Source organism: Cervus elaphus, chromosome 18 (assembly GCF_910594005.1).
Source record: "Cervus elaphus chromosome 18, mCerEla1.1, whole genome shotgun sequence".
Classification (NCBI taxonomy): domain Eukaryota; kingdom Metazoa; phylum Chordata; class Mammalia; order Artiodactyla; family Cervidae; genus Cervus; species Cervus elaphus.
In genome coordinates this window covers 110,952,917-110,971,946 of record NC_057832.1, presented here as the reverse complement: position 1 = coordinate 110,971,946, position 19,030 = coordinate 110,952,917, and the positions used below count along the sequence as shown (strand labels likewise).

At 41.8% G+C, this 19,030-nt stretch overlaps 1 protein-coding gene across 3 annotated transcripts in view; it reads right to left on the bottom strand.

The window, feature by feature from the left end:
• Window positions 1-19,030, bottom strand: part of MGAM (maltase-glucoamylase) — a 198,121-nt gene that overhangs the window by 175,108 nt on the left and 3,983 nt on the right. For all 3 annotated transcript variants that reach the window (XM_043873136.1, XM_043873137.1, XM_043873135.1), the window contains exons 2-3: window positions 8,106-8,232; window positions 5,756-5,874 (exon numbers count right to left, since the gene is read on the bottom strand). In XM_043873136.1, coding sequence (XP_043729071.1) covers window positions 5,756-5,874; window positions 8,106-8,232 — 246 coding nt within the window. The remainder of the gene's footprint in view (window positions 1-5,755; window positions 5,875-8,105; window positions 8,233-19,030) is intronic.

The following is a 19,030-nucleotide window of genomic DNA, read 5'->3' as shown; positions in this document are numbered from 1 at the left end:
ACATCTGTTCATTAAGACAGCATAAAATAGGTTAGCACCACCTCATAACAGCAGAAGACATTTGCAACATGTATAATAAAAACAAGGAGGAAAATCTAGAATAAGACAAGGAAGAAATGTGTACAAATCAGAATGAGTTGAAAATAATTTACTGATAAGACTATATATGCCTTGGAATGTGTTCATCATTAGGTCATTAGGAAGCAGCAGATCTAAGATTAAATTGAAATATCAGGACCTCAGCAACTGTAGCATTTATAAAAGACAGAAAGCAAGATTGCAAGGACAGATGCAAACAGGCGAGAAGGAAGCATCCCAGGTGCAACGAGAGTCAGCCTGAGTGAGTCAGAATGAGCCATCTCCTGCCGCTGGAGGAAAAGGGTCCACAGTGGACCTTGCTCATTCAGCCCTGCCAACCATCCTGCCTCAGGTGCTGGTTCCTCTAGCCCTCCATCCCTCCATCCTCTTCTCACTATACCATCCAGTGGCTCTCTTGTTAACTACAGCGTTTAGTAGCATTCCTGGCACTTGTTCAGTAGTCATTTGTTAATGAATAAATTTCAGTGTCTGCATTGTCTCATGTCACTGATAAGGACTTAACAGTCTGCAAGGGACATGTGACTTAGTGACCGACTGGCAGGGTTTTTCAGAAGTACAGCCAAGACCAGAAGTTAACACCCTGACTCCCCAACAGGCTGCTGCCCAATGGCTACACTATCAGTTCAAGACAACTTAAGTCTATGTTCAGGCCTTTGCAGCTCACTGCCCTTCCCAGTACAGTACAATGGCTCTTAATTAATGTTGTGTGGACACAGAGTAATTCTGAGGTTGGAGACTAATAATGATCTGATATTACTTGCTAATATGCTATAAAACTCGCTCCATTAAACACTTATTGATAAGAAATTAGAATTTGGAAAAAGACATAAGTAATAAGTAATTACCAGGTATGTTTGTTATCAAATATGACAAAATTTCTGAATAAGAAATAGGGTGACCACTCAAATGTCATCAAAAAGATTACCATTAGTATTATTATTAATCTTATCCACAGGAAACACATAATTGTAAATTGTTCTCAGCTTAACTAAATGGTTACTCAGGGTTTGTAGGTTTAGTTTAACCATGTAAATCTCTTTTTATACAATACATTCCAATCCTGAAAATCAATGAGTTGAAATTTATTGCCTACCATCTCTCTCCCGAGCTGGATATCTGGAATTTATGCTAAATATTTCTGCTCCCTGCCATCCGTGGGATCATGCAACTAAATTCTGTAATGGTGGATAAAAGGCTTCATCAGGGAAGGGGAAAGTCATATGCTCTTTCAGAATGGAGAGGTTCAGGGTAAGTATAGGGTGTGAGCTAAATTGCTTCAGTCGTGTCCGACTCTTTGCTACCCTATGGACTGTAACCTGCCTGGCTCCTCTGTCCATGGGATTCTCCAGGCAAGAATATTGGAGTGGGTTGCCATGCCCTCCAGCTGTCCCTAAAATCTGCATGGGTGGGACGGTCTAAGGGACACTACACTACACCAAACTACACTGCACTACACTACAGAGGCACAGAAAAGGGTAATCAGAGTCTTAGATGACAGGAGGAAGTGTTTGAATGTTACCCAATGCATTGGAATATATGCTGTAGGTACTCTAGTTAGGTAGAAATCGAATGCAAGTAGGATGTTCAGGAGAGTAGCTTCAACCATGCATGTAATGAAGCAGGCAGGAGGGGCAGAAATGGAATTCAGAAGAGATGCTCGCAGGCGACTGAGTAACCCAGGCATGAAGTAAATGTTACTTCATGCCTGGGTTACTCAGTCTTACTCAGTACCTGAGCATGACAGCAGTGAGAATGGGAACAAAGTGCTTTTTCTAGAAAATATTGTTAAGAAAAATGTTTTTTAAAATACATGAAATACTGACCAAAAGCTCTGAGGGGAAGAGTCAAGCAAAAGTTATGCTGTTCCAGCCTCAGAGACTAGAAGCATAACAGAACTGCCCAGACAAATCTGCAGTTGAGACAGGAAAGCAGATTTGATGAGGAGGTGGTGAGTTCCAGTGACATGATTGTGAGACATCCAGGTGAAGACGCCCTGTAACCAGCCGCTAATCCAGAACTATAGATCAGGACTAGAGGTTTAGCTACTAATAACTGAGCCATCTCTCCTTCTGAGACCCATGGAAGGGGCTCTTGAGCCCATTCTCTCTAAAAAGGCTCCTAAGAGCACTGGGGGCGTGGTTGACAGATGACTTTATTATGTCCTGGACACAGGATTCCCTCCCTTTACTGGGATAAGAAAAAAATGGGGTTTACCACAAAGAATCATCTGAAGGGAGATTTATACTGTTAATTCTTCAACCCCAGAGAAGAGAAAGTGAGAGGAATAATAAAACTTTACAGCAATGGCCTCAGCAGTAAAAACATTGTGCCCAGCCTGGCATCATGTTCATAATTTCTTCCCACTTCCCTCCCCCATATAGCCATAATACTTTCCTTCAACAAATACACTTATCTATATGTATATAGATACTTTAACATTAAGCATCTATATAGATATTTATCTATATCTATAGATACACGTACACATCATTACTCACAGAATCAGAGCCTCTCAACAACAGCCTGGATCAGCATATAGCACCCAGGATACTTAAAACACACAACAAAATACCTAAGAAATGCCTTCTATGAAAAACCCAATCCCTTAAAGTGCTTTCTAGAGTCTTTCCCTCTGGCTAGGCTGAAGAGGAGCAGGCTGGTGACTGAATGCGAAGGTCATAGATTAGTTCCCTTGGGTATAACACATAGAAGAAAGGCAAAGGTTGTTTACTGAACTACGATCTTGATACCACAGCATTTATTAAAAGGCCTTATAATAAAACTAAAGACCGACTCCTGAGGCAGCAATGACATGTGAAGTTCACGTGGCCAGCAACAAGATGGGGTGTTGCAGGAGGGTGGACAGGCTGAAGATGCATTCGTCTTCCAAGCGGGCTTCTGAGCAAGTAGTTTCCTAGCACGCTATCACAGGGGCAGGTAAATGGGTGTGGATCTGCTTTCCGGAAACATCCTGCTTCAGCACAACCTGCCTAGACCACAACTTCCCATTGCTGTTGACACAGCAGCACAGGGATGGTCCTCCACAGCAAGCTCTGATCTGCCTTATAGTACCGGACGCTGCATGCTCTCTGGCGCCCATCCTGTATTTGGCCATACGGGACCACTTGATATGTCCCGTGTATGCCCCACACGGCCTCTTCTGTCACTTGTGTGCACTGTCTCCTCTTCTCTGAATTCACTTTCCGTTTCTCTCATCTCTGTCAAAAATCCTACTTATTGCTGATTCCAGACCGCCACCTTCTCCTTGGTAATAATCTCTTCTGTTTTGTGATCCACACAGTATTTTATTTACAACTTATAAATTTTTGTCTTATAGTCTTGTTATTTCTTTACATCAGTTATCTCCTCTACCTATTGAATCTATCATCTAAAACACTAAACTTTTTGACATTTGGCCCCAGACTGAAGTGCCTTTTTTTTCCTTTCTCTCTTCTATCTTCTTTTTCCTTTATTTCTACATCTTTTCTTCTCTCTTTTCTTAGTTTCTGATTATATGATTTCATTCAGCCCTCAGCGGCTTCTCCTAGATGCTATGTGCCACATAAAAAAAACAAACTTCTCTACTCCAAATCCAAGGTCTTCCAAAGTCTGAATCCACCTTTTTTTGCTCAGATTCATTTCTTCCTACTCCAAGCAGGCATCTCTCTTCACTAATCCATGAGTGCGTTACATTCATTTTGCTCAGGATAAGATGCCAGATGAAGGGTGCAAGAGTCTTGGTGAGATGAACTGGTCTAATTGGGATTCCTTCTGAGTTTGGCAGGCAGGAGGAGAAGGGCCAACAGAGGACCAGATGGCTGGATGGTATCACTGACTCAATGCTCGTGAACTTGAGCAAACTCTGGGAGATAGTGAAGGAAAGGACAGGGGAGGCTGGTGTGCTGTACTCCATGGGATCGCAGAGAGTTGGACATGACTTAGCAACTCAACAACAAAAACAACCATGTTGGAGCTCTCTCTTGCCTTCAATGTAGCCTCTGAGCTTCCTGACTAGTTCTGTCAAATCACAGAGAAGTAGGAGAAGTCCTAACTACAGTAATTTGAACAGAGACACACATACACACACGGAGAATGCCATGTGAAGATAGAGGCAGAGAATGGAGTGATGTAGCTTCAAGCCAAGAAACACCAAGCACTGTGGCATCACCAGAAGTTAGGACAAATGCATGGAACAGATTCTTCTAAAGAGCTCTCAAAAGGAACCAATCCTAGACATCCCTGATAGTCCAGTAGTTAAGAATCTGCCTGCCAATGCAGGGGACACAGGTTCGATCCCAGGTCCAGGAAGGGCCCACATGCCACAGGGCAACTGAGCCTGTGTGCCACAACTAGTGAAGCCCACACCCTAGAGCTCATGCTCTGCAACAAGAGAAGCCACCACAATGAAAAGCCCACACGCAACAACTAGAGTAGCCCCACCCGCCGCCACAACTAGAGAAAGCCCGAGCATAGCAACAAAGACCCAGAACAGCCAAAAATAAATAAATAATTTTTTTTTTTTTAAAAGGAACCAGCCCTAACAACATCTTGATCTTGGACTTCTAGCCTCCAGGTGTATGAGAGAAAAACATAGAAATACAATGCCTTTTGGTATTAGGACCTTTAGACAAACTAAAATAGTATCTCTCAAGAACATCACAGATTTTTCCAGCCCACAAACAATAGGACAGCACAGAGGTAAATGTGAGGGTGCCACATGCCCAAGACTTACAGGCAGCAAGCATCCTCTCTGTGCCTGGTACAAACCTGCCATTACATGTCAGTGGACTTCACTCAGAAGCCTGCATTTTGTGTTTATTCACTCCCAACATGAAATGTGACTGATATGGTGTGTCCAATGCACTTTATACTCCTAATATCCTGCTGGATTTCAGCTGATGATCAAGAAACATTGCCCTACAGTAAATGTCCAGATGTCTGTACTATCTTTAATCTGGTATTTATTACCTCTTCCTTCAAAACTTGGCTCTGGAAAGTGAAAGTCGCTCAGTTGTGTCTGACTCTTTGCAACCTCATGGACCTTGGAATTCTCCAGGCCAGGATACTGGAGTGGGTAGCCATTCCCTTCTCCAGGGGATCTTCCCAATCCAGGGATCGAACCCAGGTGTCCCACATCACAGGTGGATTCTTTACCAGCTGAGCCACAAAGGAAGGCTCTGGAAATTTTGTCCTTATTTGAAATACTATTTTGTGCCTGTGGCTGACTTTTTATTGTATCCTAGAAAACCTATTGGAAATGTGTAAGGAAAAAAGAGAGACAGACAGAGGAGAGAAGAAAGAGTCAGAGAGAACTAGTAACCAAGCAGTGTTACCAGATAAAAGACAAATACATTTTTAGTATGAGTAAGTCCCCAGTCTTACTCAGAACATATACTAAAACAAAATTCATTGTTTATCTGAAGTTAAATTTGACTGGGCAGCCTATACTTTTATGTGCTGAATCCAGCAACCCGAGGGAATTTTCTAGTTCTTTTCCTAAAGCTGCACTGTCATTTAAACCTGAATACAGAATTACTTTTTCTGAGTCAGCAATAACTGCAATGCAAACAATTCTAGAGGCTACAAATAAACAAACAAAAAACACTTTATCCAATTGCATAAACTCTTAAATGCAAACCAGATCCATAACTCAAACCTTTGTTGGTGATTGGTCAGGGATGCAGTTTATCCGTTCCGAGTCATTTACCACTGGGCACTCGGCAGAACCAGGAGTGGTACTTGTCCCAGGATCTGGGCTAACTGTCGCCCCAGTATCTAGGATTATCCCAAAAACAAACATAAGACCATCAGACAGAATTAACATCACAGGCATTTGATACCCCCATAGCTCTCAACACCTCTAATTATATGGATGTCACTACTGACTGGGCTTCACTCTGTGACTTTGAAATGTACATATTCACCTTATAAAGCTTCATTTTGTTCTTGCTGACTGCATTTAACCCTATATATACCTGTACCTGGAGAAGAGCATGACAACCCACTTCAGTATTCTTGCCTGGGAAATCCTATGGACAGAGAAGCCTGGCAGGCTACAGTCCATAGGGTTGCAAAGAGTCGGACACAACTGAAGCAACTTAGCATGTATGCATACCTGCACCATCTCCTTCTACCAGCAAGGCCTTCCCCGAGTGCATACAAGAGCAAGGAGTTGGATTCCACCATTAGATTGCAAGCTCATCAAAGATTTCTTTAGGGCTCTCTACAATAAGCTCATAACAATATTAGGACAAAACAATGAGGCATTTAATAAGGTTTCTTCTAGGGTTTCCTATTCAAAGTGGTAGATTGGGATTTCCCTGGTGGTCCAGTGGTTTAAAGACTTCATTTTCCAATGCAGGGAGTACAGGCTTGATCCCTAATTGAGGAGCTAAGATAAGATCCCACCCACATGCCTCAAGGTCAAAAACCAAACATAAAACAGAAGCAATATTGTAACAAATTCAATAAAGACTAAAAATGACCCACATCAGAAGCAAACAAACAAAAAACTTTCAAAAAAAAAGCAAACAAAATACCCCAAAATTGGTGGATTACAAGAACTTCTTATTTGTGCCAGTTTCTGCATGCAGGCTTTAGTTTCATCTTCAGGATCAGAGAATTTTAAGAACTGAACAACTTTTGAGATTATTTAATCTAGCTTCCCACAAAAGTAGAAATGGCATGGCTAAGAATAAGGGAAGGAGGGAACAGTTTTTCCTCTGGCTACACACTGGCCCTCGTTGCCTGCCCCAACTAGGAAGCTGCTCTTAGATGAAGCCCAGATACAAAATCATGGATAACTCAGCACAATCTAGCCCTGCTTTGAAAATAATACAGTTCAATTAACTTTTAATAAACAACTCTATTAGCTGTTATTTTTTTAAAGAACAAACTTGGGCCTAATATGCTTTACTTGATTGTATACTTATTTGACTACGTTTTATATCAGTTTAGTCGCTCAGTCATGTCTGACTCTTTGCGACCCCATGGACTGCAGCACACCGGGCTTCCCTGTCCATCACCAGCTCCTGGAGCTTGCTCAAATTCCATCGAGTCGGTGATGCCGTCCAATCATCTTATCCTCTGTTGTCCCCTTCTACTCCTGCCTTCAATCTTTCCCAGCTTCAGGGTCTTTTCCCATGAGTCAGTTCTTTGCATCAGGTGGCCAAAGTATTGGAGTTTCATATAAGGGTATTATTAATTATTATTGTGAAAACATATAATTATTCAATGAAATTTGGCCAATATATTTCAAGTGCCAGTTGTGGAATCCTGTACTATGCTAAACTGGGGAATAAAAGTGTCAGAGCTAGGCCTACAGTGTATACCTGTTGTGCTGTCACATTATTTTGCTGACAAAGGTCCGTCTAGTCAAGGCTGTGGTTTTTCCAGTAGTCATAGTCATCTATGGATGTGAGAGCTGGACCATAAAGAAAGCTGAACGCTGAAGAACTGATGTTTTTGAACTATGGTGTTGGAAAAGACCCTTGAGAGTCCCTTGGACTACAAGGAGATCCAACCAGTCCATCCTAAAGGAGATCAGTCCTGGGTGTTCATTGGAAGGACTGATGCTGAAGCTGAAACTCCAATAATTTGGCCACCTCATGCTAAGAGCTGACTCTGGAAAAGACCCTGATGCTGGGAAAGATTGAAGGTGGGAAGAGAAGGGGATGACAGAGGATGAGATGGTTGGATGGTATCACTGACTCAATGGACATGAGTTTGAGCAGGCTCTGGGAGTTGGTGATGGACAGGGAGGCCTGGCGCGCTGCAGTCCATGGGGTCGCAGGGAGTCAGACACAACTGAGTGACTGAACTGAACTGAACTGAACAGAACAGAACTGCGCTGTCACGGTTTGAGTCAGGTGATCCCCAACACACACATACACTACACATACAGGCTCACACCAGTGAACATGAAACCATTACTTCCCTGCCATTTATGAGATTTCTGCTTTGAAAAGAGCAACATATGGAGGGATAAGCCCAGACTTCCTTGTTACCCTGTGATTCCAGGGAATCTCTGGCTGAAAGCACGAAGATAGGAATAGTGATGATAAACACCACAAGCAGAAGAACACTGAGCATAAGCTCCAAAGTAGTGAACTTTTTCAGCTTCTTCCTTGCCATCTACAAAGAAAGAGAAAACAATTTTAGATTTGAGTTTTCTTTCACATATAGGCAGCGAAGTTTTTTTAATGGAAAAGCTCAAATGTATATACAAGAGGAATGAGTAAAATAACAAAGGCCCGGGTACTCATCAACTATTAATAGATTTTAAAAGTATCAATTGGCTAATCTCACTCTAAAGTAAGTGTTAGTCACACAGTCATGTCTAACTCTTTGCGACCCCATGGACTGTAGCCCGCCAGGCTCCTCTGTCCATGGGATTCTTCAGGCAAGAATACTGGAGTGGGTTGCCATTTCACTCTTCAGGGAAACCTTCCTGACCCAGGGATCAAACCCGAGTCTCTTGCATTGGCAGGCAGACTCTTTACCACTGAGCCACCGGGGAAGTCCAATACTATTCTGAATACTATTTCCCACGTAAAGGAAACATCTCTAAGAACTCCTTAGAGATGTTTAATTTGAGCCTGGGGCAGGAAATGTACAAAAGGAGCTTAGGTTATCATGTTAAACCAGCAAGCAGGGAGCTACCAAAAAGTACCAGGAGAGACTCTCACTGGGTAAAGTGGGACAATATGAGCATTAATAATAATAATGCCATCAATGGACTAATATGGATGAAATGTATTTAAATCTATGAGTTCATAAAGATTTTGGACTAAAAAATCTCATTGATCCCCTTTGGAGGATTCTAGGAGAAAAACTCCTTAGTTTGAAAACCAGTAAATAAAAAGTCAAATGTTTATCCTACCTTTCCTCTACAAACTGTTCCTTTATAAACCGAATGATGGATGAGGGAAAATTTATTTCTATAGGAATATTTCATTTACTAAGTAAGCAAAGAATGATAAAATTACAGTGTCACTGCATCACAACTCCTAATGAAATAGTGGAGTGAAGAAATGCTCCCCGATGGCTGTGAACAGTTAAAGCAAAAAAAGAATCTGCTAGATTTTATGTATGTCCTGCTGGAAGATGCTGTTCCCATGTAAGCACCATCCATGCTACAGAAAACAAATCTGTATCTGTCAGAACTTCAGGTCTAATAATTTACAGGAAATATAAGGATGGAGAGACATGTTGGGCTGCATGGAGATGCAATCAACAAAGTTAAGTATTCCAAACCCACAGGAATTGTGAGATAATAAATGTTTATTGCTTCAAGCCATTACATTTGGGGCAATTTGTTATGCAACAATAGATAATTAATATACATGAGCAAATATGACTTTTGGAAAAATATCATTTACATTTTAAAAAAATCTGTTTGACTCTCATCAAAAAGTCCTTTTGCATTATATATTTAAATATGGTTACCTGCTCTATGGAACAAAGATTAATAAGTTTCTAGCTATAGGAGAGACATATTTCCTTAGCTTTAAAGGAAAAAAAATCCCTCATCAGCATCATCTGGTTGACCTTACTTCCCAAATTATAAGGATCTCAGTGGTGAAACCTTACCATGTCCTAAATTGGAAATATGAATCAGAAAAAATTAAGATCAAGAAAAATGACAAACATGTATACTTATGGCTGATCCACGTGGCTGTTCAGCAGAAACCAACTCAATTGTAAAGCAATTATCCTCCAATTAAAAATAAATTTTTAAAAAAGTTTAAGAAAGAAAAATGACAGGAGGCAAATAGAATAAGGAAGCAATTTAAATAGATTTAACTGCTTTTAAGAGAAAAATTGTTAAAAGAAAAAACTTACTTAGCAGACTGTCGTCAATCTTTGGATATTCTATTTCATGTGACAAGCAAAAACTGTGCAATTACAATGATAAAAATCACTACCAACAATTGATATAATGTTGCTAAGAAGTGCTAAGAAGATTACATAATTTGTTGCACGTGATCTTCCTAACAACCCTCAGTGAGTTATTGCCACCATCTTCACTTTCAGATGAGGAAATAGAGCTTCAGCATGGTCATTTAACCTGCCTGACTTCACACAGATGATAAAGGGCAAAGTCACAGTTTGAATACCAGCCCTTTGTACCTCACAGCCAGAAGTTGTAACCACTACTCTGTTATTCCATGCCATAATGTCCATGGTGCACTCCAGAGAAAGCTTTTGGTGAGATTGTGCTTCTATCAGATAGTATCTTGGTCATTAACCAAGTGCTTAGAACGTGTGTGGCACGGGGTGAAGTGCATAACATGCATTATTTCATCTTGTCCTCACAACTATCCTCTAAGCTGAGACTGTATGGTAGGCTAGACTTTGATAAGTGCTCTGGAGAAAAAATAAAGCTTGGGTGGGGGAGGATGAGGAATGGGGGGCATGGGGGTGATGGTTGCTATTTTAATTAGGGAAAGTCTCATGGAAAAGCTGAAAGTTATTGCTGTACATAAATCATGTGGACTCCGTGGTCATTTTTTCCCTCTTGAATTAAAACAGTTATATGAATAATTGCTACAGCTCATTCTCCTGGTACTGCTCTAATCATTTAGGCAAAGTAGATAGATAAGTCAGGTGGGGCCCACACTTGAGATGGCTATCTAAATTCACTCGAAAAACTAGATAATTAATCTTCATTTTTTTATGTATAGCTGGCAGCTGATTGGCATATGGCAATTTAAGTCTTTTAAAAATTCTTTGACAACACAAGGCAAGAGCTCTTGTGGAAAAGAGAGGGTTTGTTTTACAGAGATTGAGAATAACTTGCAAAGAGGACCCCAGTGAGTCAAAGCTATTCCTCAAAACTCCTGGGCAAAATTTATTGGCTTGATACATTGTCATCTGGATATTTAGAGAATGGGAAGGAAAAAGGGAGCTAACCGTCTTTTTCTCCCAAGTCTTGTCACATCCAAAGTGCAAAGATCTAAAAGCTTGACCTAACTTAGCTGTGTGACATTGGAAAAACTGCTGAACCCCTCGGGGTCTCATTTTCCTCATCCGAACCCCAAATGGATCATCTCTAGAAGACAGCTATGACCCTCCTGTCACCCAGCAGCAGGGCGTGCAAAGGCCTATTTTCTCCATCACATTTGGCAGTTTGGGAAATTTTCAGATGGAAAATCTCTTCTTCTAGGGCCATCTGGCCCTTAGCATTCCATGCTCAGGGAGCAGTTTACATATAAAGTAATGGTATTAGCCCATCAAAATTCATTTGTAAGGGTTGCCTGATGCTAAAAATCATTGGCATCTGTGGAAGTGTGAGTGAAACAGTGACATGCTATGCTCAGTTGGGGTTACAGAGCAGAAGGGGCCCCCCCATCATTTGGTCCTTCCCAGTGCAGCAAAACAAAGACCCCTCTCTCTTCCTCCTGCCTGCCCGCCATGCATACACATGGCTCCACACCGTGATAAAGAGCCATAGACAGTTTAGAGGTTCAGATCACCCCTTCCGTGGAGGAAAGCCACCATTCAGACCCTCTATTGGGAACCCATGGAAGCCATTTCTAGTGAGACCTACGGGATTGATCGTGGTCTCCCTTCTGTTTCCCCAATTGCAACTCTTCCTTCTCACCTCTGTGGCTCATCGGAAAAGGAATGCCCACTGTGTCCAGCTAGACTCTCAACAACCAGTGAAGACAGGACTCTCTCTTACTTCGTTCTGTCAGAGAGGGGCGAGCAACGATCCATCACCTTTCCACTCCCCTAGGCATGCGTTTCATTTTGACATGGGACTGTCAGTCCAGACGTCGAGTCTTTCCCTTCATTTCTTTCTTCCAGACCCCACAGGAAATCTCTCACACTCCCCATGACATACCAAAGCAAGTACACACCCCAATACTTCACACACATACACACACACACCGGTTTAGACTCTTCCCCATAACAATTCTTTCTTTGATCAGCAAAGGCACCAAACTCACAGGGAGAGAAACAGATTTCTCAAGTTGCTGACTGTGATGGATTCTCGAAACACCACTTCTCAATCCCAGCTCCATGTCCTTTTACAAGGAACATCCCAAATTGCCCTCATCTAACTCCCAGATTCTAACTCCTTCCCCTCACTTCCCCCACCTGCTCTTAAGAATCAGCATTCACCTTGAATATTAAATCAATCATCACCACAGACACACACACATGTCTCAAGGAAAAACAGTTGAATTTTGTTAAATATGTGTTTGTATAATTTTGTGCTTTGTTATTGATGCTTATCTTTGGGTTTAACCAGTTAACAAGAGCATCTGATTGAAGGAGATGAGCACAAGTCCACACACACTTGTACATGCGCATCTGTAGCCATCGGTGAGCACACAGTTTAGGAACATACCTCATCAGCCCGAGGCTGCGTCCTCTCCCTGAAGGATGGGCTGGTAATCCGTGCAGAGCGCAGTCCAGAGAAAGCAGCCACAGCCCTGGTAACCGGTTACTGTGCTGATGTTAATGGAGTTCAAATGCAAATCACCGCCCAGCTCTTTCTCAGGCTCAGATTTGCTGGTTAATTAGTAATCAAGATCTTTCTCTGAGGCGAACATCCTTTAAGACCTTGGGGCAAGAAGCGACCACCCTGAACCCAGGGACACAGAATGTCTCTGCAGCCGTGACGCTCCTCGAGCCTGGTAGCAGAGCAAGACCGACTCAAAGTGCAGAAGGCAAAGAACAAGAACAACAAAACGATCTGGGTAGCCCAGAAGAGCTCCCTCTCTCCCAGGGACCCCAATCTCATTCGCTGATCAGTGTTTGAAGGAAATGGTTCTGAAAATGTTTACAAAATAGTTCTCTTCTTTTCCTGCCTCTCTTTAAAGCTGTATATATGTGCGCATGTGTATGTGGGCTAAAGAAACCCTTTGGCCATCTTATGCTTCCTCTGGACTGCTCTTAGGATTACATCTTTTATTTTTTTGTTGTTTTGTTTTTGATCAGTTTTTATTGGAGTGTAATTGTTGTTTTACAACGTTGTGTTGATCTCTGCGATACAGCAAAACGAATCAGCTACACGTACACACATATTCCCTCTTTTTTGGATTTCCTTCCCATTTGGGTCACCACAGAACATTGAGTGGAGTTCCCTAAGCTATACAGTAGGTTCTCTGTAACAAGTTTTTTTCTTCACACACTATCCACACAGTATCTTTATGAGATGGAGATTACTGCTGTCCTCATTGTACAGATGCAGGGGCTGAGGTGGTTGTTGTTTAGTCCCTCAGTCGTGCCTGACTCTTTGCAACCCCAAGGACTGTAGCTCTCCAGGCTCCTCTGTCCATAGGATTTCCTGGGCAAGAATACTGGAGTGGGTTGCCATTTCCTTCTCCAAGTATTACATTTTTTAAATGCATGAGACAAAATACAGAAGTATAAAATAAGGATACAAAAGAAACCAATTTCATTGAGTTACAGTTACTAAAATACTTCTTAAATTGCAGTATAATAATGTATGTTCTTTTTTAGTTCAGTCACTCAGTCATGTCCGACTCTTTACCACCCCATAGACTGCAGCACGCCAGGCTTCCCTGTCCATCACCAACTCCTGGAGCTTGCTCAAATTCATGTTCATTAAATCGGTAATTCCATCCAACCATCTCATCCTCTGTTGTCCCCGTCTCCTGCCTCCAATCTTTCCCAACATCAGGGTCTTTTCCAATGAGTCAGTTCTTAGCATCAGGTGGCCAAATTATTGGAGTTTCAGCTTCAGCATCAGTTCTTCCAATGAACACCCAGGACTGATCTCCTTTAGGATGGACTGGTTGGATCTCTTTGCAGTCCAAGGGACTCTCAAGAGTCTTCTCCAACACCAGAGTAGTCAATGTATGACAAAAACCACTACAATATTGTAAAGTAATTAGCCTCCAACTAATAAAAATAAATGAAAAATAAAAAAAAATAAAATGTCAAAAAAAAAAAAGAGCCTCAATTCTTCAGCACTCAGCTTTCTTTATAGTCCAACTCTCACATCCATACATGACTGCTAGAAAAACCATAGCCTTGACTAGACAGACCTTTGTTGGTAATGTCTCTGCTTTTTAATATGCTGTGTAGGTTGGTCATAGCTTTTCTTCCAAGAAGCAAGTGTCTTTTAATTTCATGGTTGCAGTCACCATCTGCTGTGATTTTGTAGCCTAAAAAAATAAAGTCTGCCACTGTTTCCATTGTTTCCCCATCTATTTGCATTGAAGTGATGGGACCAGATGCCATGATCTTAGTTTTCTGAATGTCGAGCTTTAAGTCAACTTTTTCACTCTCCTTTTTCACTCTCATCAAGAGGCTCTTTACTTCTTCACTTTCTGCCATAAGGGTGGTGTCATCTGCATATCTGAGTTTATTGATATTTCTCCCGGCAATCTTGATTCTAGCTTGGGCTTCATCCAGCCCAATGTTTCTCATGATGTACTCTGCATATAAGTTAAATAAGCAGGGTGACAGTATGCAGTGTTGACGTACTCCTTTCCCAATTTGGAACCAGTCTGTTGTTTCATGTCCAGTTCTAACTGTTGCTTCTTGACCTGCATACAGATTTCTTAAGAGACAGGTCAGGTGGTCTGGTATTCCCATCTCTTTAAGAATTTTCCAGTTTGCTGTGATCCACACAGTCAAAGTGCTTCTTTAAGGATATATTAACTAAGAAACCTAGCAGCTACTGCAGTTTCAAAACAGTGTAGACAGTATTTTGCAATTATCTTCGATATATGATATAAAAGTAACCGTGACCTCTCTTGGAACCAAAGTCTTCGATACTGCTCACACGACGGTGATTCATGGCCTGACTTTATACTTTGACAGATTAAATGTCAGCATTTCAGCAAAGAAAAAAGTATTTTCCCCTTCCAATTCACCTACTTTCTGAACTAAATGCATGAATCCCAGGTTAAGAACTCTATTGCTAGGCAGACCCTCCCTCAAAGTAAGACAGATAAGATACATTATTTTGTCATCTACATTTTGAGTCAGTCTTGCTCTGTTACCAGGCTCATAAATAGGCAGATTGGGGCTGACATACACACACTACCATACGTGAAATTAGTAACTAATAAGGGCTTACTGTATAGCAGAGGGAACTCTACTCAATAGCTTGTAATGACTTATATGGGAATAGAATCTAAAAAAGGGTGGATATATGTATAACTGATTCACTTTGTTCTACAGCAGAAACTAACACAACAACAGTGTAAATCAACTTTACTCCAATAAAGTGAAGTGAAAGTATCAGTCACTCAGTCGTGTCCAACTCTTTGCGACCCCATGGAGCCTGCTAGGCTCCTTTGCCCATGTAATTTTCCAGGCAAGAATACTGGAGTGGGTAGCCAAAGGGGATCTTCTTGACGCAGGGATCAGACTCGGATCTCCTGTATTTCAGGTAGATTCTTTACCGTCTGAGCCACCAGAGAAGCCCCAGTGATGCCAGTGATCCATGAACCCGTTATTGCCAGCCCCAGGGAAATAAGTATTAAAACTGAGGATAGGTATTTACAAACTTTTATTACCACTTGTCAGAGAAATTTCTGTCTCCTAAACCTAATAATAAAAAATGGAGCTTGTGTTTGTGTATATATATATATATATATGGTTTTTAATTTAATTCTCCTGGCCATTTATTTTTATTTCAAATTTATAAAAGTCTCAATCTGTGACCTAATGGAAAAATTTTTTAACCTTTTTTTTTTTTTTTAATGACAGGCCATTTTAAAAACTCAGCTCAACTATGATTAATACCTGGTCATTTGCTTTTCCGGATAAGAGAAAATTCAGGAAAAATTCAGGCGAAGGGACCTAAATTTATAAACTGTGTATCACCTAGAAAAACTAGACAAAAGTCAATATCTATTATCATTATTTCATTGTGAACACAGACTATTAAAAATGGAATGAATTTATCATTTTAAAGTTTACTCTCTTGTCATTTTTCTCATTTCATCAACCAGTGGAAATGATGGGAGCCAGTAAAACCTGCAGACCAGATACTGGAAATCCCCCATCTACTGTGTTTGTTTGGCACCACACAGTTAAAGAAATTAGAACTAGAAGAGGAAGGAAAGGAAAACTAAGGTGCATGGAGGCCTGCTGGGTACTGCAGTCTTTTGCTGACATTATCTCATCGGTATTCACAAAGGCCCAAGAGCAGCAAGGGTCTGAACTGCCAGCTGGATGCTTGTCAACTCTGCATCAGAGCCCACGTGGTCTGTTTAGTATTAACTCTAAAGAACGTTAGATATCATCACACAGAGCTCCCTCATTTTACAAGTGAGGAGACTGATCTGAATTCAAAGCCCAGGTGTGTTTACTGGCTGGGAAAGTACAGCCAAGTAAACCTCAGTTTCCTTAACCTAAATGAAGATAAAAGTGGCACTAGTGGTAAAGAATCCGCCTGCCAATGCAGGAGACATAAGAGATGAGGGTTCGATCCTGGGGTCCGGAAGATCCCCTGGAGGAGGAAATGGCAACCCACTCTGGTCATTCTTGCCTGGAAAATTCCATGGACAGAGGAGCCTGGCAGGCTACAGCCCATGGGGTCACAAAGAATCAGACACACGGAGCATGCACACACCCACACCCAATCAAATAATAAAGATTAAACCCTGTAACATAAGTAAAAGACTTGGTGTTATGCAATCAGCGGTGTCAGGTACAATTATTATGATCACTATGCATCTGTCACAGCTGTGACCAGAGCCCAGAACCTGGACTCCCAAATGCATGTGCCTTCAAATATGCCAATATCTCCTTCTCTCCTCAATCAGGATTCTTATTTATTTATTTATTGTAATTGGAGGCTAATTACTTTACAATATTGTAGTGGTTTTTACCATACATTTACATGAATCAGCCATGGACATACATGTGTCCCCCATCCTGAACCCCCCTCCTACCTCCTTCCCCATCCCATCCTGCAGGGTCATCCCAGTGCACTGACCCTGAGCATCCTGTCTCATTCATCGAACCTGGACTGGCGATCTCTTTCACATATGCTAATATACACGTTTCAGTGCTATTCTCTCAAATCATCCCACCCTCGCCTTCTCCCACAGAGTCCAAAAGTCTGTTCTTTACATCTGTGTCTCTTTTGCTGTCTCGCATATAGGATCATCATTACCATCTTTCTAAATTCTATATATATGAGTTAATATACTGTATTGGTGTTTTTCTTCCTGACTTACTTCACTCTGTACAATAGGCTCTGGTTTCAGGATTTTGATTGAAGTTTTTGTTCAGTTGCTAAGTCGTGGCCAACTCTTTGCGACCCCATGGACTACAGCACACCAGGCTTCCCTGTCCTTCACTGTCTCAGAATTTGTGCAAACTCATGTTCATTGAGTTGGTAATTCTATCCAACCATCTCATCCTCTGTTGCCCCCTTCTCCCGCCCTCAATCTTTCCCAGCATAGGGTCTTTTCCAATGAGTCAGCCCTAGGCATCAGGTGGCTGAAATGTTGGAGCTTCAGCTTCAGTCCTTCCAATGAATATTCAGGGTTGATTTCCTTTAGGATTGACTGGTTTGATCTCTTTGCTGTCTAAGGGACTCTCAAGAGTCTTCAGCACCTCAATTTGAAGGCATCAGTTCTTCAGTGTTCAGCCTTCTTTATGGTTCAACTCTCACATCCATACATGACTACTGGAAAAATCATGGTTTGACTACATGGACCTTTGTCCACACAGTGATGTCTCTGCCTTTTAATACACTGTTTACGTTTGTCATAGCTTTCCTTCCAAGGAGCAAACATCTTTTAATTTCATGGCTGCAATCACACGTAGTTATTATATGTGTGTTATAACTGAGGCTCTATCAGAATAGTAATGACAACAACATTTTGGGAACATTTATTATGACCCATACATTACACTAAATGATTCACAGGCAAGATTTCAATTTCTCCTCATAACTTCACTATGAGGCAGTGGCTGTTATCACCCCAGTTTTATTTTATCTTTTTTTTTTTTTGGCCAAGCCACACAGTATACAGGATCTTGGTTCCCCAACCAGGAATCAAGCCCACGCCCCCTGCAGTGGAAGCGCAGACTCTTAACCACTGAACCACCTAGGAAGGGCCTATTACCCAGTTTTAAAGTGGGGAAACCTGAGGCACAAAGAGCAACTGCCCACAGGTTGTGTAACCAACAGGAAGTCAAACCAGTGAGCAGACGCAGGCCGTCTCGTCAAGCCTGCACTGGAATACGAATGTGAGTGATGCCTCCATAACCTCACAGCCAGGAGCAGGTAAGAAGTTAAATGGCTCTGCTACAAAAGACAAGAGAGCACTGAAAAATGCCACTGGGAAAAGAACAACCCCAGCCGGGAGGGACAGGAAAGAAACCAAAGGCCAAGATGGATGGGAGTGGGGAGGGAAGGAGAGATGGAAGGAGACTGGGGGCTAAGGAATCAACAAGGCACAGAGCTTAGAAGAACGAGACCTGCTTTAGAAACTTTAGCAAAAAGACAGGGGAAGACAGTTGTGGGAAAGTCGGGGACGATATTGTAAAAGTACACTAGAGCCACCGCGTCACGGAGATTCTGTTAGCAAGGAGACTCCCACCAGCAATAGGGACCCACTGCAGACAAGACACTGCCCAGGCTGTCATTAACATGAAATAGATTTCTGAGTCTGGGATTTCTCTGCCTAGGATTCAATGTGCAGGATTATCTGTCTCTGTGAGTCTTTACTGAGAATATTGCTTCTTCCCACACCTCTAAACAGAACAAGTCATGTTCACAGGGAACGCTGGGACCTGTGTAAGCCGCATGTCCACTGGAGTGGCCCAAAAGTATGCAACTCTGCTACCATGAGATCCTCCATGGGCATTCCCAGAAGACCAAAGAGCTGGTGGATCACAGTCAATCTTGAGCAAGAAGACCATGCAACCTTTTCCAAACTTCAGAGTCCAAAAAAGACAGGCATGGTCTATTCTTCAGGAT